We start from the raw sequence: 15812 nt of genomic DNA on the forward strand, positions 1-15812 counted from the left end.
CACCCATTTGTCTTGCTTTTTTGGTCTACAATTCAATTTTCAAAATTTGAGGTATAAAGAGATTATTTTGATTAAAATTGAATTATTACCAAATATGAAAACACAAGCATGTTTCCCTATGTTCGAGATATGGTTTGTAAACCGGTCGGGTGTGCTATTGCAGAATTTGCATTGTGAATTTATGGAGGAAGACCGCGATTGAGAGAATGACGAGGACTGTGATGTTTTCATTTTTAAATTTATTGGATTATATTGAAAATATTTTTTGAAATTATTGATTAACAATTTAAATAATAACTAATTATTAATGAAGAATAATTTTCGTCACTAAATTTGCATCTATATAAAATGGGGTGGGGTGTAGATTTTAGACAAGAATGGGGTGGAGTGTAATTCTAACAAACCTTGAGAGGGGTGAGTGTATTTTACTCAAATCATTTAATTATAGGAAAATTTTGTATTTTTTTATTATAAACGTTAAAATAAACAAGATTTTCTGTGTATACGTTACTTCCATTTCACCCATCCAGAGATAACTTAAATGGTTGGGAGATAGACAGCAGAAATTCATTAATAATGTTGATGGTCCAAATCATTCATCACATTACATATATGAATTAAATTTATAGGTTACTATCCAATCAGAATATCAAATATTAGTCAGACAAAATTTACTCAATGTTATAGTTCAAAAGATGTTAAACCAAACAGCAAAATGATGTAGTGTCTGCCAACTCATCTTCATCGGAAAAGGTCCCCAGCTACGAAGCATCCTAAACTGCTCAATTAAATTATGTAGTCGTCTGAGAATCCTCAGAGGTATTGACTTCTCTGGGACACTGAGATACATATGGTTTGAGCTGCATCAAAGAAGGGAATAGTATGAATCAGCACTGAACAATGCACGAGATAAGTTACATTCATGAATAGTTTTAGATTTACAGAAACTCTTGATTCCTTTTCATACAAGGAAATAATCTAGCTAATGGTCATTTTTATTGAGACGAATCCATGCCCCTTAAATGGTACAGTGCAATGCGTGATGGTGAGGCTAGGAACAATGACTCCACTCCATCATCACCTAACTATGGCAGTGATTTTCAGCTAGACCATGTCTATGGAAGTAAAGAGAATTACTGATAAGATAAGAGAGATAATTAGAAGTAATGAAAAACAATCAACATGAAACGAACATCTAAAGTTCTTGCAATTTTAGTGTCAAAGCAAAGGAAGCTGAAGTTCAGTTCAGTCAATAACCAAAACTGAGCTAAAACACTAATGAAGTTTTTAAGAGAGAATAATTAAAGGAACAATGTCAATGTATCATTAAGGAAGCACTAGAATAAAAATTACATCATGAAAAATTGAAAATGCCAGCAGAGTAAGTATGTGGAAGAAAAACAAGCAAACAATTACACTAAATGAGTGGAAGATGCAAACCTTGAAATCAGTCAAATCAGGAACTACATACTTTGGTAATTTTTCCGGCACCACCACATACCCACCTGCAACAATATGCAGATTTACATTCAAATGGACACTAAAAAATACATTAATAGTGTGTATGTAGCATAGCAAATTACTTTATTAATAACCAACTTAGACAAGCAAGGCCAAATTTTACAAATACGACTCCAGTAATGATTCCAGAGTTTTATAAAGTGACACTCACTAACTGGACATCTAGAAAATGAGAAGCAACAAAAATTATTACCAAGAAGTCCACAACATTCTAGAGTGCGATATAGAAATGCATGTAATTTCAGTTTACTGAACCGAAAAATAGATAAGGACTATGAGACCTCAAAAAGATCAAGCGAGAAAGAAAAAATAAGGCCAGCACTTTTCATAACGAGCAGTCGTCATCAACCAAAGTGGCAGAAAAGTGAAACCAAAATAAGATTGAAAAAGCCGAAAGAGTTGGACTAACATTAAGAATGTTTTGGAGGACAAAAGAGGACCTACATTATTTAGAGATATGGTTAAAGAACTATACTAACAAATTGGGCTTGTGTAATTAGCAAACATCATTCATGCAGACAAAGCTCCACCTTGAAGGTATTAAAACATTTTGATCACCTGTTTCTAAGCATGATAATAATAGTAACCAGTAGCTACAATTAAGAAATGAACAAATAAATAAATTATTACATGCAATTAGACTGGTACACTAACGGTTCAAGTTCAAGTGTAAATTAAATGAATAAATATAGATGAAACTGTAACTTTAATTGAAGAAACAAACCTTTGCGAGTGTGAAAACCGGTTGGCTTGCAGTTCTTGCCCTTGTAGTAATCTCGAGGAGCACGTTTTGATGTTAGAATGTCAAGTGAAGATGTTCGCTTCCTTCGAAATGCCCTTCCAATTCCTAAAATTAGCCCGAGAGGCATCTTTTTCGACAAAAGATCGAACAAATTAATAATCACCAACACCTTACGCGGATATGTCGTAAATTCATATTCAAGGAATAACATTTACTTACACAAATCATAACACTAATAATACATAATCAAAAGAAGAACCATTTCGGCATGAAAACTACACCATGTATGATGTACTAACCTTCGACAATGGACAAAGGTGAAACAGAGACATTTTTGTATAGGAACCACATATATTCATGAAAACAATATGGACTGGGCGGGACATAAGTCAGTCAAGCTTATGCCCGCCCAAAATGAGCAACCAGGAACGAAAGTCAATCTTGGCGGGATTCACAGAACAACACTGAATCCCGCCCGCCCGTTAGATAGGCCCACATGCCAGCTGGAAGATTCCTTTAGATTTGTCTTATATGTATAAAGGCTTGGGCCCCGGTTGTCAGGCCCAAGTACAACAAAAGTCCACATCATGACCATCCCCTCTATAAAAGGAGAGGTCAACACCTTGTAAAAAGTACCTTTTGAACATTTAATGAGAATATTCCTTTTATGATATTTTTAGTACTCTGCTAGGGTTTACTTTCTGTCAGTCTTCTACGTCAGATCTCCCTAGTACAGAACACAATACACAATAGGATTTGCAATTACTCAATTAACTTTATATTATGTAACCATTACTCAATCTTGCTTTTAATTAGCAAGAGACTATGGAGTATGGATGACCCACACATACACTTATCTTGATCAAGAAACTAAATCTGACCAACAATTAAATCCCACCAATCATATAAAAAGCATAAGCATATACCATATTCATCCCACATTTAACAACATATTAGATCATATGCATTATGAGTTTCATTCACTGAATCTAATAGTAGAGGGGGGGGAGTCCTCCTCACTAGCAATGACCATTATAAGGATCCATGTTTCATTTCTAAAAGAAAAAAAAATACTCAGCACCATAATCAAGTAAGCGAAAGAACAAGTCTAATATAGCATACACATTTCCACCACTATTCATAGATCAAGAGAACAAGCAATATAATTTCTTGACATCATGTAATATAGCATATAGCCGTAACCTTCTCTATTCTTCAATAACAGAAAAGCTTGATTCACACATCAAACTGAACATGCAACCAATAGCTAGCATAATGTTTACACAGCAAGAAGTAACCTAAACAAGCATGCAAGGCCCCAAATTTCTATCCGATGACCAGCAAAAATTACAATGGATACTTTACATGTTTAGCCAGTAAAAGAGAGCAAAATCTCAGAATCTCAGCATGCAAGTCAGACACAAGATGCAAGTAACAGAGGAAATAGATCAAACACTTGCAGGGCATAGCAATCAGGCCATAACTCCACGAATCAGATAACAACCTAAACTAAAAGATCTGTTTCCTTGGGATTTTTAGGCCTCAAAATCCCAAGCCCCCACACAAGCAAACAATACATGAAAACTGAAATTTAACACACCCTGAGCCCCTAATTACTGGAACACAACTCCCTAGCCCTCCTACCTTAACCTAGGCTATGTGCAGCTGCAAGGGAGGAATGTGGGTCCTCCGCTTTCTCTTTAACTGGTTCTTTTTTATAGCATCAAAGATTTCAAGAATAGAAAAACCAATCAGCAAGCAATTAGTCTAGGAAATTTGAAGAACAACGAGTGGGAAGAAAATTCTATCTTTGCTGATTATAAAATATCTAAAATTTAAAGGCCATTGTCACAGTGAACTTCAAAAACTTCTAGAGAAACAACAAAACCTTGACTCTTGCACTAAACGTGCAATTTTATTAGAATTCAATGAACTCCAGAAAATTCTAAAGATTAAAGAAACAACAAAATATAATCAAGTTTTGCAAAAAAGCCATCATTTAAAATAAAACTAATTAATTACACGTAAATGGTCAACTGAGAAGTAATATAATTTTTTATTTCCCTCAACATAAAATTACTCAATTATAAAATTTCGAATAATTACTATGTTTTTAAGAGGAACTCTGCTCAAAAGATCGTTTTGAAAATTAGATATTCACACACACACACACACTTGTGAATTTTTTAAACATGGAAAAATGAGAATGTTACAGGCCACAGGCAGCAATGAAAACGAACAGTTTTAAGCTGCCATGACAGTTAGATTGGATCAAAACAGATGAATTTATGGGTCTATTGGAACCCGTAATCCCCTCACAAGGTCACACAAACAAGTAAATGACTAAGTCTAAAAGCACTTCTATTTTTAACTGCTATGCTCCATTTCCCTCACTGGATTTCCCTCATCCTCTTCCTTAGAAATTCGATACGCAGAAACAACAAACATAGCTAATGATGTCTGAAACTAAATACAGCGAAAACATAACAAACAACACAAAGGAAAAGGCACCCCAGAAACCAAGTTAATAAAGAGCAATGATAGGGATATAACTATATTCTACTACAAAACTTCTATCAATATCAGAAACCAATGTACCGGGAATTAAGATAAACCCCACTTCACTGTGGCATTTCATCGAACAACTGGTGGTTGCTCTTCGAAAACCCATAAACACAAAAATAAACACAGACCCAAATTCTGTAATGGCTAGAATAGTAAGAAAAGAGGAGAAAGAGAGTTTGTTTTCACATACCCCGCTCCTAGCTTCGAGGGTGGAAGAAAGCGCCAATGGAGGTGAGTGTTGAGCCTTTGTGGGGAAGATGAAGGGAAAACGGAGAAGAGAAATTCAGAAGAAAAAAGAGGAATGGAAACGAGGAATGACAATTGAGAAGTGGAATGAGAAATTGGAGAAGAGAGAACCCTACCTGGTGGTGGTGGTGGCAAGCGAGTCCTAGGCGCAGCGAGAGAAGAAGAGTAGTGTGAAATGGGAGAGCGTAAGCAGAGAAAATGTTTTAATTATTTTAATTTGTAAAATAATAATTTTTTAAAAAAGTTTTAAACATTTAATTATTTAGTTTCTTCACTCTTTTGAAATTAGAGAGAGAGGAAGGATAGAAAAAATTAAGTATTTTAATATTAAAGGATTTAATTGATGAGTTATTTTTTAAATATTAAATTGATAAGTAATATTAGAGACTAAAATAGGATTTATTTTTTTACATATTTTCTTGCAAGAGATGAAAAAGAAAGTCCCACTTTCACATTTTGAGTACCAAAGTTTTCTTTTTGAATCCCATACCTTTTATATATATTTTATCCTATGATATTTAAATTTGTCGTCTAATATGTTGAGTTGATAAAGTCTATGGTTAGTCCAACATTACTTATCTTGAATAGAAATCTATGTAGTTTTTTTTTAAATCAAGCTATCAAGTATCGGCATGTTGATAATAAGAGGCTAATCTCTTTTGAAGCGTAGAGATTGCTCATTGTGAGGCTTTGTTGGTGGGATCTATATCAAAATAGTAAATAGAGTATTACAACTTGTTAGAAAAACATTAAATTACAAAATAAGTTTACCATAATTTAAAGTCCATTGAAAGAAAATATTTGAGTTTATCTTCATTTATTTTGAGCTTATTTTTTTAAGCCGTTAAAAATAACTTATAAATTAACGTTTATATTTATATATAACATAATATGACGTTATTTCTATAAACTTATCACAATAGCTTATGAATAAACACTTATACAAATATTAACTATCATCCACAGTCAGCTCGCTTGGATGCAAAACAAGATAAGATAGTCTTTTTTCTTACCGCACAAATGGGATATTTTGCAGCAACAGTTCTCTCGCAATATCACTAACAAAGTCAAATTAAAACTAAAAACACCAAGGGAATTTAAACACAAGAAACTGTTGCACTGATTTTCACAACTTCAGAGCTTGTTCTAGTGACGAGTTACAACTATCCATTGGCCTTATAAATATGAACTTATGGGTAGCCATGAAGCCTTAAAATTTCAGGGAAATAAAACAAGAAATAGTACAACTTTTGCATATGACTGTGCCCAAGTATACACTACAGTCGCTTCATTTACTTGAAGTTTAAACACCTGAACTTAAATAGGTATATGTAATTCTTTCTTGTTGTGCAAACTTGAGGATGTATCATATATGTTATATTCAAGCTTCAGTCTACTAGTATAAGGCACTTCATAATAACAATATGGTACAGATTACAGAATGAATCTTGAGATGCCTGTGATGAATAAGAGAAAGGAACCAAAAAAGAAATGCTACTCTACATGATAACTTTTACTGAAGCAGCATAAGGAGGATACAAAATTTATGCCGCAAGAAATCATACTCAGAAACAAATTAGTGCATCTCTCCTATACAACTTTTTCAAGTCTGTCTGCTTGTATCATTTGTGCCTTCTCTAATTCTTCTGACAACTTTCCGGAATCATATTCTTGGCATGATGAAAATGGAGTAGCACAGCAAGAAGAAATGTCGATTCCAGCCACCTCCATAGCATCGCAGACCCATTCAGGAACATCACCTTTCGGGAACTGCAGTATGAAGATATACAAGGTACTACTTATCAAATATATCGGTACATTGGAAAGAATGATAGTGTTCATTAAATTCATGAAAAGGTTTTCAGATTAAAAGCAAAAATTAAAGAAAAACAATAATAGGAAATAAATCTAAAATTCTTTTTATAAAATGACATCCTATGGGGGTGTCGTGCAGATTTTGAAAAAAAGAGTAAAGTCAATGTAATGGACTTAAAATTCAAGGAGGGTTGATGTAATTTTATCTGACATACCATTTTCTGCAGAAATTCGCATACAAACCTACAAAAAGAATATGGTTAGTGGTATATAAAGAAGGAAGAAATTTGTTGAATGGAAGTATTTATTCAGATCAAAAGTGAGAAAATAATAATTAAAATATGGAGGTAACCATACTCTTGGAATCTTCCTTCAACTATTGAAGAGTGCAGATTCCTACTAAGCTGCAAAGTTCAGAAGGACGAAGACTTTTTATTAAATTGATCATACATATTAATTTAGCTACCATATATTTAAAATAAATCATTTTTATCACATAATATTGCTAGTACCTGCATCATGTAATATAAATTATGGTATGACACAAGCTGAGACCCCATAGCATCTTTTGTCACAAGGCAATGGAGGTAAGCCCTGGTGTAGGTCTTGCAAACCTGTAACAGAAGAAATAAACTAAGACACATGCTGATTTCTGCAAACAGTTTAAAAAAATAAAAAAAGGGAACTCCTGCTGCAAGCATACCATGCAAGAGCAAGTAGGATCAATCGGACGGGTGTCATCAGCCATTGCTCTGTGTTTAAGTTTCAACACTCCCTGCAAAGATACTGAAAAAAGTAAGTTAAAAAAGAAATTGATGCATGAATGAGCGGAATTTAGTGATTTTTTAAAAAATGTTATCACTCCACTCCAAATAAATTAAAATATTGAACCAATATGTAATTGAAATTTTTTGAGTAATTATAGGCCATTAGAGAGTCAACACCATCAGCCATTAAGTTTGAGCTTTATCAATTTTTCAGACACCCAAATTATTGTACCTTTTGTAGCAATGCCCTAGTCCTAGTACAATAATTAGGAAAAGCAAGCTGTGTGTGTAATATATGTACACACACATATGTATGTATGTACTGAGGCGTGGGTAGAGAGAATTATCAATTTAAGGATATGGCGTTATCACCTCAGGAACGAGAGCAGTGCCAAAGCGTGCTGTACGGGTAGGATAAACACAATCATACATGTCAGCACCCAATGCACTACAAACAACAATGTCAAGTGGATAACCAACACCCTGAAAGTACAAGCAAATGTCACGATGTCATTGTCACACTGCAATGCTTTCTCAAAAATGTTTGCAATGATGAAAGTCATTCTAACCATAACATATCGTGGCTTATCCTCTGGCAAAGAGGCAGTGCACTGAGCAACAACTCGCCAAAATGAGTTTTTATCTTCACCGCCTGAAAGACCACCAATAGCATAGCTGTGACAAAAGAAAATTATACTTAACTCTTACTCCACATCACTACAGAGAAAACTACTAATTTCAAGGCTCCTCAATGGTTGTGGTGTTTATTCATTTAGGTTTTAGATTGATCCAAAGGAAAATTATATTTCCAAGTCTATGGAGAAGTTGCATTCTTAGCTGAAAGGAAAGAACCATATGCAAGTAAAAATATCCAAACATGACCATGTACGAAATTTTACAGTGCACATTGTGAGGGATAGTCTATAAGGTTTATTCTTATTTGTATAAATGCATAGAAGGAAACTTCATGTACATTTTCAAAATATTCCATATACTGCACCATTTTAACGGAAAGAACATGGTCTTCAATATGTGTTTTTGTTTACAAGCATCTGGGGATGTTACTAAAGTGGGAGATACAACAACAACCAAAGTCTTTCCGCACTAAGTGGGATCAGCTACTTGGATCAAACAAAAGTAAAACACCATTATATTCACTCAAAGACCAATTCTTCAGAGTGGCCATTTAGATCTATATTCTTTTTTAATGGTTTCACTTAGTGCCTATTTGGTGTCTACAATTGAAATAGGCACAGAACAAAAATATTAAAAACATTGGCAAAGACCATGAATAGTTTATATGCTGACATGAATTTACACCTACCCGGGCAAATTGCGCTCCACCAGACCTTTGACACAGATATCCCTGATTACAAAATATCAAATGTATAAGCAATGATCAACATTCACATTAATACAGCAGTATCTAGGAAACAAAACATTGAACCGCAAATAACAAGAAGACTTTGTTTTTTGCTGGAATTCACCTCAATACAGGATCCAAACCACCTTGCACAATACCAAACAAGTTCTGATCATGAGGTCTCTTGTGAGCTGTTAACACAAGGCAATGTGTATTAATATTTTAGCATTCAAAAACAAGATTATAGATGGCAGTGGTGAAATATTATCTGCGTAGGATTCAATAATATAGCATATCATTTCTAATTGACATTCATGCTAAAACTAGCATCAAATCCTTTACATAGTACAGACTGATAGGCCTTGACATCACTGATGAGAAAAACATAATCCACAGCCCATGTAAGGGACTTCTACACAAGGGATAGCTATTTTAAGTAAATTTCCAATCCTTGTCCAGATTCTCAATACATCTCACAGAGGACAAAATATGTTCAAGTGCTTGATTTATTTACTTACAACCTTTCTTTTCTCTTATAAAGTAATATGCTATTGGGTGGCTAAAAGAAACTCAAGAATTGCTACCTATATAAACTTTTCCTTCAATTGCCTTTTGCTGTTTCAAAAAAATTAGTTAGAAGAGAAAAGTTTACGAATTTTTACATTAGAGAAAAATATATATTACTCCAATAAGGCTAGCATTTTTGTTATGAGGAAATATCTGTCCATTTATGATATACAACTCAAGCAACTACAAAGAAATGAAAAATCACAGTTCAGAAGTCTGTTATATTTCAAAGATACGAATATATATAGGCCTTAACATTATACTTATTGGATTAGGCTTTACAGAGGTATTTCAGTGATTTTCAGGCCAAGAAAAAATGGACAAACTGGTATGGCTTAATGGATGCTCTCAGGTTAGCTTTTGGATTAGTCACAGCTGCTAACCTACAGGCTATGAGAGGGCTATCCCAGTTGAGGTAGTCTCGCTGATGGCTGATGCAACAATTTCTCCACTATAGATTCCAGAATCAACCAGGTATTTGCACAGTTGAGAAATTACTCCAACGTGTTTATAAGCATTGAACATCACCATAGACTTGAATACTTTTGTTTGCTACTTTGCTAACATACTTACCTTCTATACATCTGTCTATCCATCTAAGTGTTCGATACATAGCTTCCTCCACTCTTGGACCAGTGATGGTGGTCTTTACAACATCATCAAGAGCCATAATGATATCAGCTCCAATTCTATTCTGCAAAAATTATAACAAATATGAAAGCATGTGAATTTGGAGCACATTAGGTTCTTCACAATACTTTTTAACAAAAACTGAGACATCAATAAATGAATATCTTAAACTGAATTCAAATTTTTATTAAATTTTATGTGGCAGTTTTCTAGCTCCAAGGTCAAGAAGTGAAAGCAGCCACAAGATATGTTTTGTCGGCATAAAGCAGCCACGCGATACTACTATCAAATAAGGGCTCATGAACCTGATTGTCTATTTAAATGATCTTGTCTCCACAACTAAATGAGGGAAATTTGTCATTCACGTTTATCGCAAAAAAGTATTGGTATTTGGTCCATTCTTCAACTTTAAGCATTTCACAATTCCTAATATTTGCATGTAGTTAGAAACACTAGCCATATTTGAAGAGAATGTTATATTAAAAAACCAAATCATGTGGAAACCAAGGGTGCATCTACAGCTATGCTATCACTTTTTTTCTCAGCAATCAACTTCCATACCTTAAACAAGCATCAGCTTGTGAATATTTCTCATGCACAGAGAGAAAAAGTTATTTTGATTTCATACAAAAAACTGATTATGACTGAGAATGATTAATCATATTTCACAGCTAGTACTATACAGCATGTCCTGTATTGTTTCTTTCAATTGTTATCTTATAAAGTAATGGAAGAAAGTTACTTTGTGAAAGGAATCAAGAGAAGATAACACCAAAATCTACAATGAGGGGAAAATGGGAAGTAAAGACGAAGAAAAACACCTACTTTAAATTCCAATTGTAGATGAAAATCCTAAAGGAAGAGCACCCCCCTTTAGTTTGGAAATACTCTATTGAAAGTAACTAATTTAAGACAGAAAATATTTTAATTACAAAGCAAAACATATTGTGCCAAATCCCACAATTTCCTATACATCATGAACATACATACATATTCATGGAGAAAAATATAATCTACTTACTTGTATCTGAATTGATTCCTCAGGAGTCAGAAGCATGGGCTTTCCATCTACTGGTGACTGAAGCAAGAGAGTAAATAATGGCATTATACTTCATATTGATAACAATATTTACTCTTTGCTTAATATAATCACTTCTTTTATCTAAAAAGTCAAATGCAATATCATTATATCATGCATCAGACAATGAAAGCATGCGATCATGGCCTTCGATAAAAAAATTATCATAATGGAAAAAATCAACAGAACGTGGAGAGAAATTAAATGGATCCATAACCGCATTCAAGAATGTCATTAATATCAATATCAATGTGTTAAAAACTACAGAGGTAATGAACATCATATATTCAAAGTATCTTCTTCTCCCCCAAATTTTAAGTTCTTTTTAATAATTTCAGGCTATACAAGTGGAAATCAATGTCGGCTATTGATCCAATTAAGCCCAACTTTAAGCTTTGCCGAGAAATTAGCATTTTGTTAACTGTTTCCGTAAGTAAAAAATAGTCTGATTCTCCGGTTTTGATAACCAGCGTTCACTACTACTAGGTGGTTGAACTGCTAAGAACTAAGGTTTGTACTAACTGGTTTGCAGTCTGGTCAGCATTTGGATGGTATGGAAAAACTAGTTTTTACTTTTTAGAACAATGATCAAGAGTGGAACAGAACACACCATTCAAGTCTAGTCTATATCGGAAAGTGAAAAATATACCTGAAACGTCACACCTTTTTCTGTGATATCAGCAAGATGCAACAGTGAAACCTAAGAATCAATGGAAATATAAAATATTTTATTTAACAAGTATAACCAAAATTATTATCAATCGAAAAATGTATAATATAGGCTTACATGCATGCATATTTAGCTACACTATCATTTTCATTGCCAAGCCTATACTTACAGTTCAGTTCTTACAATCTGGTTTACTTTAATACTTCTATTAAAGAGCTCAATATGATTGTTTCTTTAATATGGTTAAACAATATAGAACATATCTCTTATTACTTTAATACTTCTATTAAAGCATTATAGTAATTTTTTTGAAAAAAAAAAAGAAACAATATCTCTTATTCAAAGCTATAAGATACAAAGAACAAAAACTGGAGAAGAAGAAATATAATTTATGGTGCGTAACACATGCATATATTTAGCCTGTAAGAAATAAACTATCTTAAACAGTTAAACCCAGTGCTTTCCTCATTTTTGTGCAATAGTAACAATGAAAATAATTAAATTAATCTTTTCTCAATTCGTTTTTGGAATTGGCAGAGTGGCATGGCATGAGCAATTGCCATCAGGTCAAATTAGTACGCCAAATTGTTCACAGGACTAAAGATAAAAGCATAATTGCTAGAAACCACATCAGTATATGCAATGTCAATCAAAACAAGAGTTAAGTATCCATAAATTGATAAGCAACCATTTGAAATCCGCCAGAGTCGGTAAGCAGAGCCCGTTTCCAATTCATAAATTTGTGAAGACCACCGACTTCATCAAGAAGCTCCGAAGTAGGTCGAAGTTCCAAGTGATAAGTATTTCCAAGTATTATTTGGCAACCAATTTCCTCCAGCTGGCTATTTGTCAATCCTTTAATTGTTCCTGATCATTTATTAAAACCCCATCTGTAAGACAAAATTGAAGAATCTCAAGTGCCAAAAACAAGTAAGCAATCCACCAAAAACCAACCTGACTGAGAAAATCATGTGAGATTGTGAGCCAGTGAAAATATCAAGTGAGCACATGTTTGGAAAATTTTGTAGCATTGTGTATTTAATGAGAATGAGAATCCTGTAAGTTAGAAGCTCTAGATTGTTGCTTTTCCAATTCTACGCGATTATTGACTCGGTAACGCATGAACAAACACATGCTTATTAACATTGAATATTGAGTATTCTAAGGACAAGCAAATAGCCAATGTCCACGCTACCTACGAAAATTATTCACTTCAAAAAATGATATTCCTTCCGTTATTTGCACCAATTGAATGGGAGAAATGTACTGTCAGGATTTCGGGCGGACCAATCATGGTATCATTGATAGGCCCCGCGAACATATGAAAGGCGGCCAAATACGTAAAAGCCCATTAAGGAGTTTCGGAAGGTGTGAGGACGCATCTAGCTTACTACGTTAGAGTGTGGCAGACGGTGCTATGACCGAGTCTTCAGGGATTTCCGATTAAGCTCACCTGCTTCTTATCAAGCTGTTACCTTTCTGTTATGTGTAACCGCATCCATTCAATGTATTAGACATTTAGGGTGGTCGACCTACCTATTATATAAAGGAGGCCGCCCATGCTCATTGTAACTCAACTCTAAGGTTTTGTTTTTTATCCAACCCACTTAGTCTTAGGGTTCTTCCGAGAACAAGAAGCATCCCTCCCCAAACAAAATAAGGGGAAACTTGATGCCAAAGGTTTCAAAAAGAAATTACGAACAATTAGGGCACCACACACACACACTTAACAAGTGAACTATATCCCTTACACTAGTATGCAAAGTTGAGAAGAACAAAAAGTATTAGGAATTGCAGCTACCAGATCATGTAGAATGAAGTTTAAGCTCTAACCTTGTGTGCCCACAGGCATGAACAAAGGCGTTTGGCATACAAAATGAGGGAGTGTCAATCTAGCGGCACGAGCACGGTTGAACTTGCCAAGTATCTGAGAAAGACAATAGAGCATAGAATTCAAAAGAATATCTTAATCAAAACCGTCTAAAGATCATGCATTGGCTAGACTATAAAGAAAAAGGTGTTGCATTGCATACACACAGTGTTTTTCAATTTGATTCAACAATCAATGCAGAGAATAAAAAGTTCTAAGCAATTAGTAATAGCAAAAAAGACAATGTAGCAGCAGAACCTGACCTCAAAAGTAAGCGCCATCAGGTTAGTTTCGGAAGCAGGGGAGAGCAAACTAGTAATGGTGGATCCTGGCAAGGGAAGCACGATCAGCACATGCAACAAGAGATGAAGGCAAAGAAAAAGAACAAGAGGAAAGTGTTTGAATGTAACAAAGTGATAGAGAGGAATGAAGGAGTAAAGTGCCCTAGGTTAATGGGTTGTGGTGGTGGGTGTGGTGTGTACATACCTTGGTGGTGGCGGCGCATGTGTGTCGTCCACGGCTTCATGGTATTTTTAGTGTTTGCTTTTGTTTTTGTTTTTGGAGACAAACCCAAACACAAGTCAATGCTTATTCCGGAACAACCAAACATGGCAACGGACCCTGATGACCAGCAAATTTTTCCTTTTTTCTTTTTCTATTCCACTTTCGGTTCGGTCTTCTATCCTGTACTACTGTACCCTACTCTGTGTTTTTCTAATGCGTTATCTACTTCTTTGGGCAAGTCAAATGTTATTTGCATTTAACGTTTTTAATACGAATAAAGAGTATTAAAAATAAACCAAAAATATTTATATTTGATTAAACTTTAAAACAATAAATAAATTGGGTAAATAATTCAAAAAAAAGTTTTAAAATAAATTGAACACAAATATTGTGTTTTGTTCAATTATGGTCAGCCTAAACGACCAAATATCATCCCCGGCTAAAAAGGTTTGCTAAATGAGTCTCAAATGACAGACTTGATGAACAACCCGTCTTGGCTAAGGCCGACCGACTTTATGAAAATCTCATAAAATAATGAACAAACAAGGCAGCCTAGAGTCAATTTTGTGCTCGAAAGACCCTTCACAAGAGTTTCATATAAGCTTGCAGAGATAAGACGACGAACTCTAAGCCTATGTAACCATTTGTTTACTTAACGCACTAGTCATTTTGCTAAATTTTAAGTTTTTCTAATACTATGATATTCTTTTATGACTCTTTCACTTACTTGAGTGTCAGGTTGTTTTCTACAAGTACACTCCTATTAAGACCACACAGCTCTTGCACATCTTATTGGAAAGATGTAATGGATGCCCTTGCAAGTGCTATTAATGTTAGTTATTTCTAGGAGCATGATGTTATACTTCAGATCCTATATTTACATGGGGGTGGAGAGTCTATTTATATACTATTCCGAGAGACAGCAACTATGTGGCGGATGCTTTGGCGTGCCAATCTTGTTTTCCGGTTGTTTCTAAGATGATCTTGAATGTTAATTAATAAAGCAAACGAAGAGAGATTGAAAATGTCATTATATTTCAAGAGGAATTAGTGAAAACGATCGTTGGCGTTCACTTCGAGATGATAAAAAAATGGAACAAAACTCTTATGAATTGTGATGAAAATTCCTTTATATTGCACTCAATTGATGTTCAAAATCCAAAAACACTTAACCGCCAGTTGATCCAATACAGTAGTACTGCATAACGTAGGGGTGGAGTTCCTTATGGTATTTGGAGGTTACCTCTGCCTATATTGTGTCATTCTCGTGCCAAGACGCCTTAAACTTGTTTTTAGTTCGTTAATATTTCATATGTAACGAAAAAAAAATCACGCTCATTGGTATGACAATTGACAACCCCTTATTTTAAACTCATCAAATGAATTTTATCAGATTTTCATGAGCTTGCTAAAAGAAATGAAGTGCAAGTGGATTAGTAAATCCCATGTAGATGTGTTAAAACTTAAGAAAGTG

The 15812-nt window shown here is 34.4% G+C and overlaps 2 protein-coding genes across 2 annotated transcripts; both read right to left on the bottom strand.

Moving 5' to 3' along the window:
• Positions 1-545: 545 nt before the first annotated feature.
• On the bottom strand, positions 546-5286 carry LOC130718169 (uncharacterized). Its single transcript, XM_057568675.1, has 5 exons — positions 5191-5286; positions 5019-5072; positions 2246-2390; positions 1441-1505; positions 546-860 (listed from the first exon to the last, which is right to left on the bottom strand). The coding sequence occupies exons 3-5, from the start codon at positions 2388-2390 to the stop codon at positions 792-794; spliced, it is 279 nt and encodes a 92-aa protein (XP_057424658.1). The 5' UTR covers positions 5019-5072; positions 5191-5286; the 3' UTR covers positions 546-791.
• A 1182-nt stretch (positions 5287-6468) lies between these two features.
• Positions 6469-14517, bottom strand: LOC130718180 (uncharacterized). Its single transcript, XM_057568699.1, has 16 exons — positions 14321-14517; positions 14098-14162; positions 13798-13891; positions 12653-12831; positions 11944-11994; positions 11238-11294; positions 10160-10280; positions 9144-9210; positions 8981-9022; positions 8226-8331; positions 8029-8139; positions 7593-7664; positions 7402-7503; positions 7247-7293; positions 7105-7132; positions 6469-6844 (listed from the first exon to the last, which is right to left on the bottom strand). The coding sequence occupies exons 1-16, from the start codon at positions 14442-14444 to the stop codon at positions 6665-6667; spliced, it is 1446 nt and encodes a 481-aa protein (XP_057424682.1). The 5' UTR covers positions 14445-14517; the 3' UTR covers positions 6469-6664.
• Between the last annotated feature and the right edge of the window lie 1295 nt (positions 14518-15812).

The sequence above is a fragment of the Lotus japonicus genome, chromosome 1, assembly GCF_012489685.1.
Source record: "Lotus japonicus ecotype B-129 chromosome 1, LjGifu_v1.2".
Lineage (NCBI taxonomy): Eukaryota > Viridiplantae > Streptophyta > Magnoliopsida > Fabales > Fabaceae > Lotus > Lotus japonicus.

Coding starts and splice junctions, on each gene's coding strand:
- LOC130718169 (XM_057568675.1), bottom strand. CDS start 2,390: ATGCCTCTCGGGCTAATTTTAGGAATTGGAAGGGCATTTCGAAGGAAG. Junction 1,506..2,245: donor CGGTTTTCACACTCGCAAAG/GTTTGTTTCTTC, acceptor ATATTGTTGCAG/GTGGGTATGTGGTGGTGCCG. Junction 861..1,440: donor CTGATTTGACTGATTTCAAG/GTTTGCATCTTC, acceptor TCTTTGATGCAG/CTCAAACCATATGTATCTCA.
- LOC130718180 (XM_057568699.1), bottom strand. CDS start 14,444: ATGTTTGGTTGTTCCGGAATAAGCATTGACTTGTGTTTGGGTTTGTCT. Junction 9,023..9,143: donor GGTTTGGATCCTGTATTGAG/GTGAATTCCAGC, acceptor TTTTGTAATCAG/GGATATCTGTGTCAAAGGTC. Junction 8,332..8,980: donor GTGGAGCGCAATTTGCCCGG/GTAGGTGTAAAT, acceptor CTTTTGTCACAG/CTATGCTATTGGTGGTCTTT.